The 21171-nt window shown below is 35.3% G+C and overlaps 1 protein-coding gene across 4 annotated transcripts in view; it reads left to right on the forward strand.

Moving 5' to 3' along the window:
- The window catches only part of Foxp2 (forkhead box P2), a 478828-nt gene that overhangs the window by 311532 nt on the left and 146125 nt on the right, over positions 1-21171 (forward strand). For all 4 annotated transcript variants that reach the window (XM_075953425.1, XM_075953424.1, XM_075953426.1 and 1 more), the window contains one exon: positions 20887-20976. In XM_075953425.1, the coding sequence (XP_075809540.1) occupies positions 20887-20976 (90 nt within the window). The remainder of the gene's footprint in view (positions 1-20886; positions 20977-21171) is intronic.

Below are 21171 nucleotides of genomic sequence, written 5' to 3' on the forward strand. Positions count from 1 at the left end.
ATTATTTTAACACTATGTATCTATAAATTGAAAGGTCCTTCTATTTCGTGATGAAAATATCATGTACTTTGTGATATTCTCTTTAATGAGCTATAATTACCAATATTTTTTTGAAAGTGCTTTTGCAGCCTAAAAGTCAAAGCAATGCTCTCAATGATTCCTTGAAAGTAACTTAATCCTACAGACTGAGATTTATTTTCTTCCTTTAAGAAACAAACAACAAATTTTTGCAACCATTTCTAAGGAGCTACTATAGAATTTACTTAAATGAAAACTCTGCTAAAACTTCTCTCTGTTCCCTCTCCTTTCAGGAGTCTAAATCCCTTTATTGATTTTTCTTGAAAACCGTCTTCACATGTCGGAGTGAAGTTGTTCTAAGCCATACCTTCAGGAGGACTACTCATGTATTCGTAATTGTGATGTGTTTTCCAGGATGTAATCTCACTATTATGTACATAAGAAAGATGACACTTATTTGATCAAAAGTTGAAATAGAACTGGATCTCACAACTGTAAACACATTTCTCATCTCAAGGATAATGAGAGATTAAATCTGGGGCATAAAAAAATTAGGAAATTAATTTTTTCCATATAAAATGGAGAAGCCTGTGAGTTATTGTTTGCTGCCAGTGATTGACTAGAAGAAGTCATAACTGAAGTTTTGGTAATACTCTTGCCTGATCCTTTGTAATGACAAGATTCCTGTGACTGTGTCCCAACATGAGAGAAGGAAAGGGCAAAGGACAAAAGGATGCCTTTATCTGCAAAGCACAGGCCCCTGGAGACCTCCACTAATGTTTGTCTTTATAAGTGTGCCCCATAGCACCTCTACATTTAAAGGAGACAGCACAATTAGTTTCCACCAGGATGCATTGCCCACTCTAACACAATTATGTTTCTATTTGTAAGGAAGAATGAGGCAATATATATTGTGTTCACAACTAGAATACTCTGCCGTGAAGATAGATATAACTTCATTAAACCTAAGAACAAAAGGTAACATTTAGCATTCATGCAAGACAAGAGGTATTAACGGTATGCCAGGATCAGTCCCAGGTGCTGGAAATATGAACATGAGTAAATACAACACATTCCTCACCTTTGAGAGCATATGCACTTTTAAAAGATGCTTATATTGTTAAATAATTAAAATGTCATTTTAAATATGCTAGATAGTGGATAGGGTGTGGGGTAATAGGAGTACATTTTTTTTTTCTGCTTGAAAACGTCAGGAAACTATGTAACAAAGTGAAATACAATGAAATACCTGAAAGATGAGTAGGGGTTTGACAAATACGCAAAAGAAAGGCAAGGAAGAAAAAATAATAGGTGTCCCTGGCAAAAAGATCTTCCAGGCTAGAAATGAAGGCTCCATCCACATAGCAAACACGTTAAGCCCCTCCACATAAATTACAGTGCCAAGGACTAGGAATAAGTAGACGAATAAAACCTATGTCTTCTTTATCATCATAGGGCTTATTGATTGGGCACAAGTGGATCCCAGGATGCCTGTGCAAATGTGAGATGATGCAGAGGGGCGCTATTCTCTATTGATCCCAGAAGGAGATCGATAAGGCAGAGAAGGTGCAGGGAACCCATCGGCTAGATCTCTGACATTGTCATTGTTACTTCTGTCCTATGAAGACCATTTTAGAGAGATGATCCATAAACAAGTTAGAACGATAACCGTAAGAGGCTTAATTGAATCGAAGCCTTAAGGATATAATTGGATACTGGGATAGTACGTTACTGGGATAGGTCGGCAAGAGGTGAGAGCTAAGACTGAAGCTTGGTCATGGTCATAAAGGATAATACAGATAAAATTATTGGGGGCAACAATAGCAAGACTTTATGAATGCACTGGCTAGGGGAGGGGAGCTAGAATAAATTAAGGGAGTTTCTCATAGGTTGTTCTTATTGGGGGAAAGGCCGGTAGCTTCCCATCTGTTGTATTCCAACGTGAGTGAATAAAAGATTTAAAGATAAAATCAAGTTATTTTTTCGTAAAGTTCGTGGTCTCTGTAGTGTACCAAGTAGAATTTTCAAGAATTACAGTACAGTTTTTATTCTAAATTGAGTATTGGTAGAGGCTAATCTAAGAAATAGATTTGGGGAAATCTGACTATTATTTATAGTTCATGTACTGAGCCCTTCTTTTAAGAAGCATTAAACACCAACTGCATTCCAAGGTACTATTTTTAGTACCTGGAGAGGTTCTGTGATTTGTGCATACGTGCATTTAAATGGGTATGAAAACATCCATTTTCATGTTTAACAGTCTAGCTAAGATAATAGTCAATAAACAACTGCATGTTAAAACACAGTGAAAAATTCTGTAAAGAAAAAGAATACCGGAAGCTATTGTGACAGCGTGATAGAGGTGTACTGTTTCCTGCATGTCAATCTCAAAGACATGTTTGATAAGGAGCATGATAGCATAGCCTATATGGAAACAAGCCTTGTATATCAAAGGGATTCCGGGCAGATGGAACAGTAAAAGATGGGAACATCCTTTCTCAATTTATGGTTTGCAGGAGACTTAGCTCGCCTGAAGCAGAATGAGCAAATGGCTGTGAAATTCAGTCTTACAGGCAGCAATTGGCCAGTTTATGTACAATTTTATTCAAGAAAGATAGGAAGTCCTTGAAGGTCTTAGAAAAGGAAATTGAAATGATGTCTTAACTTTTAAAGAGATTTACTTTGCTGGCAAGTGCAAAATATGATGAAGAAAATGAAAAGGAGAAAAATGGGAAAATTCATAGAAAGGTCTAGAGAGAAATGATGAGAGCCTGGATGAGGCTGTTTGCAGTGGCAGTCATAAGGTTTAACAAATACTCATGCATTTCTGATGCTTTGTCAAGGCCTTGATGTGGGGATGCAAAAGACAAACAGAATCAAGGAAGACTGTAACACACGGGCTTCATCCAAGCTGGTGGACTGTGAATGAGCCAAGTAGCTACACTGGTTTTATTTGGTGGTGGCTCTTGGTAATATGAAGTTCTGATATATTTTAATTTATAAGCCAAAGGGTGTGATTAAGACAGAGAGGTGAGCATAGATAGTGAGTTCCCCGGAGGCATGAAAAGCATCTGTGGACTGTCTCATGGGAATGGCATTCCAGATCCTGAAACCAAGTAGGAGGGAAGATGAGAAGGAAAATTCCAGAGCAACGATGTTCCCAAGCACACTCAGATTCAATGATGTGAAACCATGGGAATGTAGTTAAGACATATCATACTTACGGAACACAGTAATAAACAAAAGGAAAGGCGGGTGATAACTAGGAAGGAAGCGTCATTTGGTGGAGGAGTGAAGAAAGAAAGGTCACAATTAATTTTGTCCTAACTGCTTTTGTATCTTATAAGACATGAGACCCAGGTTGCAATGTCCCACTTTAAACATTCCCCTCTAAAACCTGTGTACCACAGTATGAGATAAACCAGAATTTCCAGTTCAATATAACTAAGCTTTCCTGATTCCTGGTACATAGATCAAGTTTTCCTCCCATTACCAATGGCTTAGTGCCTCCTTCTGCTTAAATTCTTGAAAGTCACTGTCTGTTTCATTCAACTAATTTCTGTAGAGCTATGTCAGTTATTCGGTCTTTAGGGCTTGGCAAAGCCAAGCAGAAGAAACAGATTGGAAGATGATAGAAAGTGAAACAGGATAAGAAATGAGTTGTATTTGACTTTGCCTCTGTGCAAGGATTCATTTTGCCTATTCGTAAATAACCAGGTAGACTTTAAAATCTCAAACTTTTCCTGAAGTTCAGATGTTCCATAGACAAGTATAAAACCTTCACACCAAATCAATATAAAGATAGAATAAAATATACTTTAAAAATTACATACTGATATTTCCTCAACATCTGTTGATATAAGCTAACTAACTGTGTGCAGGTACAATAAAATAAAAAGAGAGTAAAAGGAATCAAAGAAAAACTTCTTCTATAGAAGGCATTAGGACCAACGAGTAAATGGGGAGGGAGGAAAAGTGAATTCAGAAGTGCCCCAAAGACTACCTGACTGTTTAGAGGAGAATTTATCAGACAATTTGCCTTAGGATATATCAGCTTGCAGTAGAGGCGAAGCTAAACATCAAGGGTTGATGGCTAAACAGTTTCGCTACAATACAGAAATTTGTTCTTACTAATAGGACACTAAATTCATGATTCATTAATAAGCTTAAAGAAGATTATCCCACTGTGGTGTTTTTGGCCAGCTTTTCATTACATTATATTTCTCTTGAAAGCTCATTCTATGAATTTAAGGTTATGTTTAATTGTTAAAATTTCATCATGCATAATTATTGATTGTGTAGCCAGTTCATAGCATTTTCTTTAACTCTGTAATTAATTTTTTGGGAAAATATTAGTTTCCTTTCCTATATAAAGCATTTTATAAACAACAACTAAAGGTAAATGTTAAATTGATAGAAAATCAGTTTTATTGTGTAAATTTATTAATTTATCTACTAACGATTATGCTATTCTAGTTTAAGGATATCATTTCTGTACTTTTGAGTCGTTTTCTTCATATACTTGGTTATTAGCTGGTACTTGATGAACTCATGTTCTAGTGTCTCTTCATGACAGATGGCGAGGGTGAGAGCCTTACAAACTGAGCAGACCAGGCCTTGATATGACAGCAATGTGTTTTTCAATCCTTTGATTAACCCAGATTCTTTCCCAGTCTGTCCCCCACTTACTCTTAGGCCTTGCTACACACAACCATCTCAACGCTGATTGTTCAGAAATAGGCATTTGTGTTCCCATGGAAACAATGTTGTAATGATGTCATGCCAACTCTCAGACATTTGTTCCTGATTGAAATGCAAGTCCAGTAATGCGGTCGGAGTATCTGGTTATGGCTTTGCCTGAACCTGGTCACTGAGGCCGCGGGAGGCCAACTGGGAGAGAGGTAAATAATCCATGGAAGCCCTCTCATGGATGCTGAGAGGCAGGGTTTCTAACTGAAATCCAAAGGCAGGTCGCAGCTCTGCCCAGTGTTTTATGATTCTCTAGAGAGTGTGGAATGGACAAAGAATATTATCTCAAGGTTGAGATGGCATCTTTGAGGAAATAGGTAGATAATAAAAAGGATAACCTGAGGTGTTCAAATGTCATGTTTTATTTTTGTGTTTACAATTTTAAACTGGGTGGGATGGTGAGGAAAAGAAAAGAAAATCTCTGGATTCTTGATGTGTTAACATAATTCAAAAGTGTAGGCTTGGGAAAATTCAATGAACCCTCTAGATCTTTTTTCACCTAATGACTCAGGAAAATTTATGAGGTTTTTCTTCCATCATCTTTTGCTTTCAGAAGTTTAATTCCACCACTATAGTTCTAGGGATGAGTAAGATATAGACATGGATCTAGTGAGTGAACAGGGGGCAAATTACTACTCACACATTTGGCCAGTTTACCATGGTATTATTAGTAATACTATAAAAATAGATGGGGTAATGGCCATTACAGCTATATTTCTAATACAATTAATGACAGTATCAAAGTTTTACCTAATAGAACACCACTCCTCATACATAGCTGTTAATAGAGTCAATTCAAGAACTTTCAAAAGGTAGACACCTTTAGAGCCCTTCTCAGACAGAATTAAGTCAGGATTTCTGGGTGAGGAAGCTAAAAACCACCCTTTATAAGAAAGCCTCATCTGTGGTTCTGATGACCATTCAGGTGGGGAACTATTGTGCTACATGCCTTTCCTTAACAATCTAAAGTAAAAAGTTAACGTGATTGACAGTTTCCATAGCAAAACTTTAGGCTATAAGAACACTTATCTTTTATGTCCTTGTTTAAATTCATTCCAAAATAAATTAGCGCTTTGTAATAGTTGTAGACACATTTTGAAATTTTAGCATAATTTTGTAAATATATCAAATAATTCATGAAAGTAACCTTTCATTTGTCATTTTATGTATTTTTTCTCCTGGATTTTATATTGATCTGCTTGGAATTGCACATATAATCAAATGTAACCCATTTTAAGTAAAATTAACACTTTACATAATATTTTTTTTATTAAATATATATGTATATTCAATTACATTTAGGAGATATAAATATTTTATTTTAATTTTCTATTTGATTATTTTTATTAGTATATGTTTTCCTAAATGGGAATTGATCAACTTGAAACAATATTTAACAGTGATATACAGACACTGAGGTATAATCAAAATGGAGTTTTCTAAGAGTTATGTATAACAAAAAATAACATTTTTTGACCCAAAAGGTCCGTTAAATTTTAAACCTTTAAAATTTTGCATTAAGGAGTTGGTTCGTTTCTTTGAAAGCATTTCTCAGGAAGTCGCCGTAGAAGTGAAAGTATTTAAAACATCCTGCTGTTCTTTGTCCCTGTTTTCTTCACCGACATCCTTCCCGCCTCCTTGTACTCTGCTGGCTACCTTTGCTTTCATGGAGCCCACTTCTAACTTATTTTATAGGAAGTTTTTATTGCACCGAATGGTGACTATCCTGTGGAGAGATGCGTTGAGGGTGCTGTTTATACTTTCCCACATTTCTTGTTCTGTTTGTGAGCCACACAATGCATGGAATAGCTGATACCAAAGCAGTTCTTAATAAATGTCCAAGGAGATAATATAGCCATAGAGGCACCAATTCAAAGATCTAATTTGGTGTTGGCTGGGTGAGATGTTGGCAGTGCCCTTCTCTTTACTTTTTAATAGTTGTTTCTATGACTGTGGACTCATAGGAAAGTCCTGAGTGTGTATTTTGGATTTGTCCTCAGATTTCAGAATGTCTAATTTGTGGATACCAGTGTCCCAGCTGGTGCAGACTTTGTCAGGCCTTAGTATTGGGCTCTGACACTGAGTTACTGCCAGAGGATTCTGGCAGTAAGCATTCTTCTATAATAACAGACGAGCGATAGGGGTAGAAGTGTCAAGGGATTTCACAATAGCCAGCCTCAGGATCCAGTGAAATGGCTTAGCTTCATCAGAAGGATGATAGGAGCAACTGCTGCATTGTTCTACTCCGGTGCATGGTAACCTGAGATGCCACTTATGTAAATGAAGATAATTGCGAGACGGGGCCAAGATATGAGAAAGTGTGCTGCTCTTAAATAGGTCATTGTGTGATCATAAGGAGTCTGCCCAGGGAGAGGAAAATCCCCCTTCTATGAGAGACTTAATATCTTTTGAGACATTGGGAGAAAAGGGCATTTTACACAAAGGCCTTGGGATTTCCCCCCAGAGTCTGAAGCATCTTCACCAAGTAACCCTACGTAATAAAGTTTTAATTACCAGTTTTAACTACCTAGTCTTCATAAGCATTCTTCCAGATTGTTCTCCTCTGATATGGCATCAAAATGATTCATTTAAAGAAGAGAAACATTGGACTTGGAAAGTATTTGCCTGGAAACGCACAGTTAAACTATTTACTTTAAATAACTATTCCACTGGGCAGAAGCTTTACGTGTTGTTGAATTGAAGCTAGTTTTTGAATGAAACTTTAATATATTCTGTGCCATGGGATCCCATAACTAGGTCCTTTTGAGTCTCTGTGTTAGTGCGTTTTTGTAGTCTTACCTCTAACTCTACTTAAAATTTAAAGCACGGTGACATTGATTGTGCATTTTTTTAAAATAGAGCTGTCCTTACTGACTACATATATTTCACCCAATATAGATGTTGTTTGTTTGTTTTTTCAAAAAAAGCATCAGAGGCTTTTTTTGACAATATTAGCAGATTGTGACTACTTTAAAGACAGAGAAGAGGTCCTAACTAGGAGATGGTTGAACCAACAAAGGCAGTTGTTACAAAGCTCCGAGTTCTATTTCCAAGGTAGATGGAAAGAATTAACCCTCACATGTTGTCCTGTGACTTTGACAAATATGCTATGGTATCAGCCAGCTTCCATCAACACACACACACACACACACACAAACACACACACTATAAATAAATATTAAATGCATTTTAAGTAAAAGTTAGAGAAGACCAAACTTATTTCAGTTAGCTATGTTATTTGGGCTATAATATAATGAGAAAAAAATAGACTTAAAATTATTGATATATCAGTCATTATGCTGCAATTGCAATCATGTGTGAGACATTTATACTTATATTTCTAGTACCTACCAGAGTAGAACTCATAAGTATCAATAGAGTAAGAGAATGAGCACCTGCTATACTAGCCTCTTGTTTCGTTGTTTCCTAGAGACCTTAAGATGCACTGACATTGAATGTGTGTCACTAAATCTTCAATTTCTAAGACAGGAAAGAAAAATAGTCATGTAATTTAGAAAAGACAAAAAGCCATGAAAGCTCATCGTGCAGAGCACAGTGGAAGGGCATTGTCATGTACTCTGGGAACCTCGATGTGGATTTAGGCATTCTAAAAGCATTATCACAATAATAGCTTCAGTAGAAATGCAAACCATGAAAATGGTGGCTCAGCAATTAAGCTTTTCCAGATAAAGCCAAATTATAGGAACTCAGGGGATTTATTCTAAATTTCCAAAGATGAATAATCTAACAGTTTCAGATTAAACTAAGTGTAAATGAGTTTTCAAGGAATTAAAGATAGTGAGCTTTGGCGAACTTAAAATTGAATAAACATTGCCTAATATGATGCCCTTTTATACACAATTGTTCGTTGTGTACATATATCTGTAAATATTCAAGGATTTTAGTATGAGTATAATTCTCTTAGTTAAGAGAACTCAAATGAGCCTGAATGTCACTTTTCTTTTTATCTTAATAGATTATTTTGAAGAGTTATATTCATTTTTAAAGTGTGTGTGTGTGTGTGTGTGTGTGTGTGTGTGTGTTTTCATGTGAGTTCATGTACCTGTGGAGCTCAGAGTTGTTGGATGTCATTAGAACTGGAGTACACATGGCTGAATCACTTAATGTGGGTGATGGGGATCTAACTCGGGTCCTCTTCAACAACAGTATACAATTGCTAAACCAACTCTTAAACCAGCTCTCAAATTTCTTTAAATAATGCCTAAGATTTTGCAGAATTATGTATATGATTAGATTATTTCTCTAGACTCATGATTTAAAGACAGATCAGAGAATGGCTTTCTTGTTGCTAAAACAGACTAAAATAATCAAAGCTCTAATGACAAGATTTAGGACAAATAGGAATATTTTTTGTATTTTGATTTTTTGAAAATAATGGGCATACATAAGGAATACCGTTGTGTACAACTCACGGGTAAAACATATTTATTATATCTCAATAAACGAAGCATATCTTAAGTATATGATGAAATGTTTGCACTATTTTAGCCAAAGATTAGAGATCTTTAGAGGATCAACTGTGCAAAATGCTTTTATAGTTGTTATGTGTTGGAACGCTATGTTCTTTATACTATAGTACAGAAGTTACATGACATAACTCTGGAATAGGCTAAGCTATCCCTGTATCACCAGTTTAGATGGGTCCAAGGATATATGCTTTAATTAAGCATCTGTTGTTGTCAATCAATATTATTTAGTCTTGAAATGTGAAGATTTACTAGATGTTAAAGATAATTGGAAATATAACCCTAGCAAATTTGGCCATGCAGTAAACTTACGTTTTATAAAGAATACTGGCTGTGCTAATTCTGGGTGCAGCTATGTCAATCTTCAATCTATTTTAGCCATTGGAACTAGACAGAGAGTAAAACCAAACAGTAGTCACCACTATGATCTATCAAGACATTTCATATAAGCCTCGACCTGTACTGGACTTTATTATCAATTGATTCATAAAATGTTCATATCAACCAATGGCTATCATTTTACGGGGCTGTTTTTTTAAAGTTTCTTTACATGCACATTTATTCAGATATATATCATAGAATTAAGTAAAGTCAATGAGTTGCAACTAGAAGTATCTTTTAACCTTTTTTTCTTGCATTACATGTCTAGAAATCCAGGACACTTGACAAAAAAAATTTTGTGTAGAAACACCAGGAAACTCGTAGTAATATCAGTGAGGTTGTTGTTGTAATGAAGTCATGAATATTACCATTATTCTGTGTCTTACTTTGCTCAAAAGAACACTTGGCTATAATGTTAATATATGCTCATGATAATGTAACCTAAATACATTAGCTGGAACAAAAATGATAATACCTGGGTCCCATCCTAAAGTGAGTTTGCCCATGAACTCTGAAAATTTTCTTTAGCTTTCAAGCATTAAGCAAGGATGAAGGATATATCTGCACATGTGTGTGTGTACATATACATGTGCATGCATATATTTGTTTCATAATTTCCATAATAAATAAACAAAAAAAGATTCCACGATTGTATTATAAATATAGTTCATTAATTTAGAAAATATTTGGACTAACTGAAACTCCTCTCTGAAAATTATTCAAAGAACTTCAGGGTTCATTATGTCTGTTGTTGTGAGCACTACCAATGATCTGCTTCCATCTGAATGAGAAGCAAGGTATTTATAGGCCTTCCTAATAGCAATGAGATGCACACATACTATGCATGGCAGCAAGGGTGCTGAATTTGGAATTCATGAGGCCCCTTTGGCAACTCTGTCATTTCCTTTCTAACATTATTAATTCTAACTTTAGCAGCTTTCTCTTGCAGAATTTGAACTCATATTATCTCAACCCATTTTCACAAATGAATCTTGTCCCCTGGGATTCACCTACTGGGTGTCTGAGCACTTGTGCTAGACTTTCTGCTGCGAGGCTCTCTCCTTAGATCTACTGGAGCCCTGTCTCCTGCAGGTACCAAGCAGGGTCATGCTCTTTGCCTCGAGGTCCCTGGCTGCTAAGCAGCATCATGGCCCAGGGTGGATGCAGCAGCAAAGGCTTGCATTTTTATTATCTTTGCCTCCGACTACAAAAAGCTAGATGGTGTACTCTGAAAGAAACTTTTACTTTCCTTTTCTTATCATGTCTTTTTTTCATATTTGGAGGCATTTTTCTTCCTTGTGATCCGTGATCTTTGCCCATCCATGTATAACCTGAGTCGTTGTCATAGGAAAAAATTCAAAGACCACAAGTGACTTTGTTTTGGCTAACTTGTTGAACATGGATAAGATGACTTTAGACCTAATGAAGGTGAAAATGTTGTTCCATTAATGAGATACACAGTAAAGTTTACCTTTATTTTGGAATAGAATATCCTGGTGACATATTTTATTTATTTATTTTTTTGTTGAAAAAATTTCTGCCTCCTCCCAGCCTCTCATTTCCCTCCACCTCCTCCCACTTCTCTCCCCCTCCCCCTACTCCTCTCCCCCTCCCTCTCCAGTCCAAAGAGCAGTTAGGGTTCCCTACTCTACTACCTCTAGCTGAGAGCACCAAATTTGGTTATCCAAAATACAATTATTTCATATTTTACATGGTATTCTCTGTTTTACCCGGCAAGTTATTTCTGACCTAATCAAACATAACACATAGCACACAATGCTGCTTAGTAGGTGATATTATTTTGTGTTTGGTCATCATCAATGTTTATTAATATTTTTCCATCTTTGATAGTTATTTTTTCTCTTGCTGGTATCTTAAATGAACTCCAGAGATACCATCTTCTAAGGAGAGTCAAATCTTAGTTAGATAGCTCTTCAAATATATACAAGAAGCGGTGAGGACACACAACTTAATTAATTACCTGAGTCTCAATTTATTTGTCTATGGTAAAGGTGTTTTGTAAATAAGTAAGATGACATATATAATAATGGAGAATGAAAGGTGCTGTATATTAAATGCCTATTCGATGTGAGTGTTCTCATTTTTATTGCTTTAGTAAACCCCCACACTCCCATCTTCTAATTCCCTTTAATTATATACAGTATACATTTGTACTGTTTTGATCATATGGCTTTCTTCCTACAAACAACAAACCTTGGGCAGAGGCATTATTGTTTATGTATTTGTATGTTTATGAAAATATGTTGACCCCCCAGCTTAAGAAGGATCAAGTGTATCCTAAGAACATATTCATAGCAGACAATGCCCCAGCCCACAGAGTCCCAAAGGAGATTAAAATGCAAGCTTTTTAAATGGCACAAGACATTGTTGTATTAAAGTATTTTTTCCTTCCAATAGGACATTAACCTATAGAAAAACCTAGGTTACAGAATATTTAATAAATATTGAGGTAAACTTTGTGGGGTTTACTAAAACTTTACTCAAAGGCTGGTTGAGTAAAGAGGACAGAAGTTTGAAGTAGTAGAAACCCAGGCAGTATGTTGGGTTCATTATTTGAAGTGTACATACCTACATGGCATAGTCAATATAAAAATAAAATCTATGAGACATTTTCAAATTTCTGGTGTCCTACACTAGAGAAAACTTTCAATTTTTTTCTTAGAAAAATACGAATTTAAGAGACTTTGAAATATGTTATCCCCTTTGATTTCAATAATAATCCATAGCAAAGTCAAATATTTTTAGTCACATTTAATAAATGGTCAACTTGAGTTTTTGTGTGATTATGTTGATCATGCTTATCAATTAAGAAGACATAAAAGATTTGAAATTGAGCCCATGTATTTTTGCTAATCTATATTCCTTGGTTTCAAAGAGAAAATTTCCATAGTTTTGCTAGTATACTGAAATCAAAAGTAATTTTTGTTTCTTTAAAAAGTTAACGATAGCCGGGCAGTGGTGGCGCACACCTTTAATCCCAGCACTCGGGAGGCAGAGGCAGGCGGATCTCTGTGAGTTCGAGGCCAGCCTGGTCTACAAGAGCTAGTTCCAGGACAGGAACCCAAAAGCTACGGAGAAACCCTGTCTCGAAAATCAAAAAAAAAAAAAAAAAAAAAAAAAAAAAAGCTAATGATAACCAACCATTCCTCAGAATGTACAACAGCATAGCATCGATTGTTAGTGACTCACTTTTTGTACCTTGACATAATTAGAGGTGTTAGGTCTTTTGTTGAGATGGAAGTTCCAAAGACTGGTTGAGTAAAGAGAACAGCACACTAAAGTAGTGGAAGCCTAGGCAGCTCTTTCTATAGCTCTGGAAACTGTCTGAAAGATGTCCATGGATACAAGTATCAATGTTTATGGAAGCACATTTCATGCTCCAAAGACATTTTTAAGGTTCCTTTTTTTAAAACCTATTTGCTGTATATCCTGAACAATTGATAAGAGAATGTCCTTTCCATTCTCTCATACAAAATGTTGGTCTCTCTGTTTTCTCACTGAGGCCATTCTGCATGAAGTCCTTACCCTCTTCAGTGCTGTGTGTTGAGGTCACATTTTTCTTTGACTTAGGTCTATCTCCTGGATGATACATTTCGTCTTTCCTATCCTATCTGTCACCTCCTGCTTTTCATGCTAAACTACCATCCCCTCCTATCAGGAGGCTTTCAAAATTCCCATATCTATTGAAAGTTTGACTCCTCTCTATAACTAAATGTCATTGTCAAATTTCCTTTGCTTAAAAAGATTAGATAGATAGATAGATAGATAGATAGATAGATAGATAGATAGATAGATAGATAGATGGATGGATGGATGGATATCACACTGTCATTGTTCTTTAATGTCATCTTCATGGAATTTATCAAAACACATGCCTGTGTTTCACCTCATCTGCAACTGGTGATGCTGGCAATCTGGCTCCAGTATGGAAATGGATTTTTGCAACTCACATGCAGATTCTCAAGTCAAGAACAATCATAAACCTTTAGCCTTTTGAGATCTTAGTAGCTATAAATGGTATTCAAAATTTCCTTCCACAGTTGATTTTTATGAGGTATACTTTATACATAAACATACAATTGAATTTTTTTTCTAGATTCTTCTCAATGTGTGCAACATCATGGAACTAATTTCCAAACTTACTTGTGTATCCTAATGTGTTCAGAATCAATCCATGTTGTAGCATGTATCAATATTATATTCTCTGTACAGAAATGGTTATTTCACTTCATAGTCTATATTTTATACATCCACTAATGAACTGATGAAAAATTGAGTTAGTTATGTTTTGACATTATTATAAAGTTGTTACATAAATTTATAAACAACTGTTGGTGGGCATGTTGGTTTTCATTTGTCTTGGGTATGAAATTATGATGAAATTAGTTAGCATGTGGTAATCCCAAACTTAACACTTGTGGCATGGCTTTTTTAGAGATTCCCAGAGAAATAAAACACCACCATCCCCTCTCCACAATCCACTTCTTTCCGCAACCTTTTCCTATCTGGCTATTGATCTCCTACCCAGATACAAACTTTGCATTTTGGAGTCATTACTAACTTCTTGCCCTTCACCCTATCGCCACGTATTTATTCCAGTTAGTTTTAGGTTCGTGGTATCTTTTGTGATTCCTATTTTTAATTAACACTGCTGTGACCTTTCCACATCTAACAAGATATCCTTTTTCAAACAATAATGTCGTAAAAAAAAAAAGAAACAATGTCACATGGCCTCTGTCTCCACAAGTCTTCAGGGCTTGGTCCTTGATGTGACTAATGGTAAATATGTAAACTTTAATAGTAACTAAAATTTGTGTCTTTTATGATTCAAAATATTTTTTTCTAAATATATTTAGAATTGTCCTTTTCTTTCTTTTTTTTTGGGGGGGGGGGGTTTTCGAGACAGGGTTTCTCTGTGGCTTTGGCGCCTGTCCTGGAACTAGCTCTTGTAGACCAGGCTGGTCTCGAACTCACAGAGATCCGCCTACCTCTGCCTCCCGAGTGCTGGGATTAAAGGCGTGCGCCACCAGAATTGTCCTTTTAAATTGACAAGAAAAATCCAGAAAAAGATTATTCAAGTAATAGCTTACATTCGTAATCTTACAGCATGCATTTCAGGTAATACATACTATGAGACACTGAATCTTCAATCAACATCCAAATAAGATGATCCTGAGGCTGGAGAGATGGCTCAGGGCTTAAGAGCACTAGCTGCTGCTTTGACTCCCAGGACCCATGAGCTGGCTTGTATTCATCTGGAATTCCACTTTTCAGGGGCGGTGATGGATCTGTCACAGTCTACTGGCCTTTACAGGACCAGGCATGTATGTTGTGCACAGACATACAAAACATAGACAAAACAACCACATAGCTGTTTTTAATTTTGAAAACATGATGTTATCCCCACAATGTAAAGGTACTAAAATACATTGAAAATAAAAAATAAATTCAACAAATTCAAAATATGCTTGAAAATACAATACAATATTTTATCATACAGAAAATAATGACTAAGAAAACACAAGTAAGCCATTGATTTCTGGAGCACGTACTATGTAAAAGGGATGGTGTAGAATTTTAATTTTATTAAAACTGGTTGTAATTTATTATTACCTTTCATATTTGAGAGTTTTAAAGTTAGCAGAACTCCTTTATACGTGAATGGTTCATAGTTAGTAGTATTGAGATTAATAGGAGTGTGACACTGTGCGACCCATGAATGATTCATTGCCATTGACAACACAAGAGTGAAGAAAGGAGAATGTGTAGCATGCCACTTGATACTATTTCTGGCAGCCGATTGAATTCCAGCTCACAGAAGTTTCAGTCACTTCAAACTGAGTGTGTGATTCCAGATTAGAAAGAACTAAACCCATCTCAGCCGTTTGTTCCCATTTCATAATAATGGGAAGATTTTAAAGCTGTGTTATATAGCACACTGAATGCTGAGTTTGGACAGGACTCATGAGGGCTTCATTTTTATTTCTGAAGATGAATTTGTGGATCCAAGGCATTGCCTTGATTGTCTGTCCAGTGAATCTTCGAAACCAAAAAGGCCTGGTATCTGATTGGTAAACAGGAAGCTTGACAAAATGTTACTTATTCTTACTTTGTCTACAAATTCAGTGATTTTTGCTTGACAATTTTTTTCTCCATTGCACAATATGAATGCAATATATTCACACATTTAGCTTCTAACTTTATACAAATGTATTGTAGAAAATAATTATTTCAAAAATATTTTAATAATTATCTTTTTTTCGAGCAAACTTAGCCTAATTACATATCAGGAATGATCAAATGAGGGGTCAATAGCTACAGATGCATAATTTCACTCTGATAGATTGCTGTTTGAAAATAGGTTATGACAATTAGATGATTAATCTTCTTCTATTAAATAACGCTATGAGACTTCAGATCACATTTATCAGTCTATTCTCTTTAGTGTGAACATAACAGGAAGACAGACAAAACAGAATAGAGATTTATATTCTTTGATAAATAATCGAAGTATACTTTTAATCAACTACAGTTGGAAAAATAGCCAGAAAATGAAATTCTGTTTGGAGACATTTTATGTTCTGTGTTCAGAACAGAGTGTTAAATGCACAATGTGTTTTAAAAAAATTAAAAGATGGGACTTTGATGAGTGAAAGCCTGGATGCTCTGCTGGCTGAGGTTTTTTTTGGGGGGGGAGGGGGGTCCTGTTTATCTGCAAAGTCTACAACCCTTGTCAGTAGACCGGGGAGTGCCTGTGTAAACATTCTTGCTTTGCCTGCTCCACGTAGTCAGTTCTTGTATCGTATTTCTTCTGACCTCGCTATCTGAAACCAATTACAGAAGATCCATTTGGACTGTTTCTATTTTCATAAGAAGCCTAGGCAGGAGTGTTTTTCTCAGCGATGAATATCAACATCAAATATGCTTCTGAGTGCTTTGTTATTTATGTTTCAGAGCGATTTTGTAGCCTTCAGCTCTCAAGAATGTGTCATGCTGTGCTGTTTATACATTGAAGATATTAATGGGCATAGATGTCATTTTTCATTTTAATGTCTCAAATGCAACAGGCTGATAGGTTAAGCATTCCTATTTTTATGGGTAGGGATATGAATGATGTCTATTTTCCGCCAAATGTACATATATATTTACTTATGGGAAAGGAGTCAGTTATAAACCATGGAATACTCAACATTTAGGTTTTCTGGCTATCTTCAAACTTTGCTCAAATAATTTTATTTCTATTAAAAATTTTCAGTTTTGAAAGAAAAAAGTAAGAAAGAAAAAAAGAAGATAAAACCTGACAATTTTTTCTAACATTTCACAGAGCTTGTTCCTCTTAAATTAATTTTCACAGTGACCTATTCCATAGAATTACATTTTGTGAGGCTCGTCACAACATAAGGTTAATACCAAGTGAGACAAGTGACATGCATGAACTTTGCTCCACTTACAAAAGTTTAGCTTACCTAAAATTGTGCAATAATAGAGTTGATGCTTTCAATAAATATTTTAAAGCACAAAATGAAGTCAGTTCTAGAAGACATGTTCCTTACACCTTCATTGCTCCCAAAAGTTTAACTTGAATTTATTTATAAATATTTTTATTCTTTTCTCAAAACATTTCATCTTATTCCATTTTCAGAGTATCCTATCTTAATTCTCTGTAGCCTTCCTAATATTAGCTAATTGTATTAAATAATGCACATCCTTAATTCAAAACCAGTGTGCTTTTGGAACTCAAACTCAGTCTGGTGCCTTCCTGATCGTTCCTCTTACTTATTCAAAAAGGGTTCAGTCTTTATTTAAAAAAAATTGTCAACAAGTTTTGGGTTTCCATTACAAATTAATTCTAGAGAAGAGATGAGCATATGGATACTATATGGATCTTAAACTTCATGGGGATAACTGGCATTTACCTTTTCTATTCATCAAAATTTAATGAGCATGTAATTTTTCAAATTAATAATTTGTGTAATTCAACACAGTCCCTTATATTAATGAAAGTGTTTTACTTCATAACCTTTCATTTTTTGACTAGTGTCTATAATAAATTGCAAAGGTCAGGCAAATGTCTCTGTGCAACTGTTTGTTGAAATTTAGTCCTAAAAAACTATCCAGAATTTGGGGAATAAAAATGTCATAGGGTGCATGCAGCTTGAATGCAAAATGTCAGGAATTTCTACTTTGGGGCTTAAAACACATATGGATACTTGAGATTGTTTTTTTTGTTATTCCACTTCTTACGTTTTTATAGCAATTGTCACCACTCCCCAAAACATGTGGATATAGATAAGTGACTCTCATTTTTCATAAACACTTGTATTGGAAGATGATTCTCAAGCATTTTAAAGATACTCTAAGTCCATATGAAATATAAAGTACTGAAGAAGCATTCTTTAATCAGCCCTCCTGTCAAATATTATTATTACTCCCTACCAGAAATGAAGGTGTGTGTCTCTGTCTAGTCAAACTTTCATGAACAGAGGTTCTAGTACATCCAAGTGTCTAGTATTTTTCTATAGCACTGGGGTTCACATATGACAATGACTAACTGCTGGTGTTGAGAAGAAGAGGTACATTCAGAAATGCCGGCAAAGTAAGCCCTAAGCTTGGGAACCAGATGAGTAACTGACTGGACTCTCCTACTTCCTTGAGACATTAATCTAGTGACTAGGGAGTTGATTCTTCAGTTACTTGACAGCAAAACAAAAAACCTAGAGGTGACATATGCTAAGATATTGTCTAGCTCTAAAATTTTGATATTGTGCTAGTAATGACTGACCTGATGATCAGGATATTATAAAAGTTTAAAGATCTATTAGGTTTCAGTGGAGTTTGTATGAAATGCAAGATTATCCATATATAAGTATGCCTTCCTTCTGTGACACTTACTATGTTACCTTGAAAACTCAAGTATAAAAGGGTTATAATGTTTTTCTTCCAAGTTCTGGAAAAAAAATGGAGTTGTCATCTTTACAAGTGGACGTAATTCATTATAGTATTAGATATTCTCTTTTCCTGGAATTTTGTTCATTGATAATTAGAGATTGATTTCTTAGACAGAATAGAGATGATATGGGACAATGAAATGCATTCTGTCCTGGAGGCCAGGTGACCTGGAATATAGCATTCATAAATAGTTTCATGGCCTTAAACAAAGCAAATGACAACCCTAGACCTTATTGTTCACCCATTTATTAAAATGAGGGAATCATATTTTATGGTTTCTATGATTGCTTTTAGCGTGGATCATTATTGTCCCAGGATTCTAAAGAGTTGTGGTTAGAATAGTCTAAAAACGTTTTACACAAACATATATGTTGCTGTTTTTATAATATGGGATATATATTATATATAAGTATATATTTATGTTATATCTATTATATATATGGGAGAAAGAACTCAAAGGGGAAATCATGTGGAAAGTAATTGATTTCTTTTACATAAGTATAGTTCAAGCCACACTGTAGTAGTATCAGTTGAAAGTTGCCTCCCATAGCTATATTTTAGGTCAGAATTGAAAGGGAAAATGCATATTATAAAGTATTCAGTGAAATTTTTTCAGTGACTTTTATGACAATAAGATAATTATGGAATGAATGTTTAGTTTATCCTCGTATTGAACTGTGTAATAAATTGCCTGAACTCACTCATGCTTCATCCTTAGTAATATACTTAGTTTGACTTGTAATTACTTGAAAAGTTTTTTTTCTGTTTTTTTTTCTTTTTTTGTTTGTTTGATTTTTTTTTTTTAAGCACACAGACGCCCAAAAGGAAAAATCATCACTATGTGCAAGTGTGCTTCCACATGCAAAAGCAGCGCACACAAAGGTGCTAGATCCTGCGATGGGAAGACAAATCAGGGTGGTTAGAAGGTGCTAGCACATCCGGCTTGTTTACTCTGGCCTCTGAGTCTGCCTGCCTTCTCAGAACACTTGCTTGGAGCCAGACTGTAGCAGCCCTTTCTCTGTCTTTTCATAATTGATCAGGGGATGACTGCTTTCCCTGAGGGTTAAGACGTGGCAACTTTTTCTGTTTGCTCAGCATCTCAATGCAGTAGTTCAAACATTGTTCACACCAGCTGGCGTGTAAAGCCATATGCACATCTTGTCAAAGCAACTGTTGTCATGGATACTAGAAACTCACTCCAAAACCAGATCATTGATCCCAATCAAAATTGTACTTTTTATCAGCTGAGAATCTTAATTATTATAGAAGAATATTGATCTGTGTTTTCCCCACAATGGGGAAAAATATTCTGGATTCAAAAACAGTGAATAACAATGTCAGACAACGAGTTGGTTTTATATATCAAAAAATGTCATTAGTCCGGTTCATGGAACTCAGGATAAAAGGAAATTTTAAATAGGAGGTCTGAAGAACTTTAAAAAAAAAAATACTGGTTTAATAGTGCTAACCCTTTAAGTAATGTAAAATGTATTTTGGTTTCTGATACTAGTTTATGTAAATTCATATAGTCCATTCACCAACCTGTCCCTTCTCTAAGAAAAGGCATGCTTACATTACTTTCTATGCTTTTTTTCCTGAGTAGATAAGAGAACACAAAAATAAATGAAAACATCTTCTGTTTTGATTGGTATTCTGTCACACACTGAAACAAACCTGATTGGTTGAGTGCTAATTTCTTTGTTCTCTGATTTTACTAAGAATGCAAATGAAACCCACTCAATTTTATTTGGCATTAAAACTGCTCTGTATTTTGTCAAAGGAGAGGGTTTTTCCCCTTGACTTGTAAGTACAAAAAAAAAAGTGTTTTTAATCTTAGTGAAAATCCTTATTAATTCACTTTCAAGATAATCTGATGTTGATTTGTCAAATTTAATTACAGCTTCCGGTAACACTTGAAGTCTGCTGCTTTGGCTTCAAAATTGTAATATGAAAATGCAAATTGAATGATAATTTGAAAGGGAGTGGGCATTTTAGGAACACTCACAGATAAGTTCTGTGGGAATGAGGTTATTGATGCAGTTTGTGATTTTCTCTTCTTAAAGCACTTTCAACAAATTAGATTTATGTCCTGCAGGGTTACATGCATCTGCATGAGCTTGAAGCAATGCATATAGGTATGTTTTGTAAAGTTTTTCAAACATATCAGTAAAAAAAGGAATAGTGGTGTAAAGAAGGTTGATAGTCCTCACTTATATTCAGTAAGGACAAGCCATTCCACGTTTTAAAAAATATTTAGCTGTTTTCTCCTTTTTATTTTCAGGCTCTCCAGGCCGCAAGACAACTTCTGTTACAGCAGCAAACAAGTGGGCTGAAATCTCCTAAGAGCAGTGACAAACAGAGGCCATTGCAGGTTAGTAACGCTTGCCTGTCCTTGAGATATAGCCTTAATGATGTTCGCAACAATGACAGATGTGCAAAGCACATTCTGATTATTAAATAAATTACAGCATTTGCATATATCTTTTGGAAGTATATATATATAGTTACTTCCAAAAGAGAATTCATGGAATCTTTGTAAAGGGGGATTTACAAATACTGTTAGCAT

The sequence above is a fragment of the Microtus pennsylvanicus genome, chromosome 19 (genome assembly GCF_037038515.1).
Source record: "Microtus pennsylvanicus isolate mMicPen1 chromosome 19, mMicPen1.hap1, whole genome shotgun sequence".
Taxonomy (NCBI): Eukaryota; Metazoa; Chordata; class Mammalia; order Rodentia; family Cricetidae; genus Microtus; species Microtus pennsylvanicus.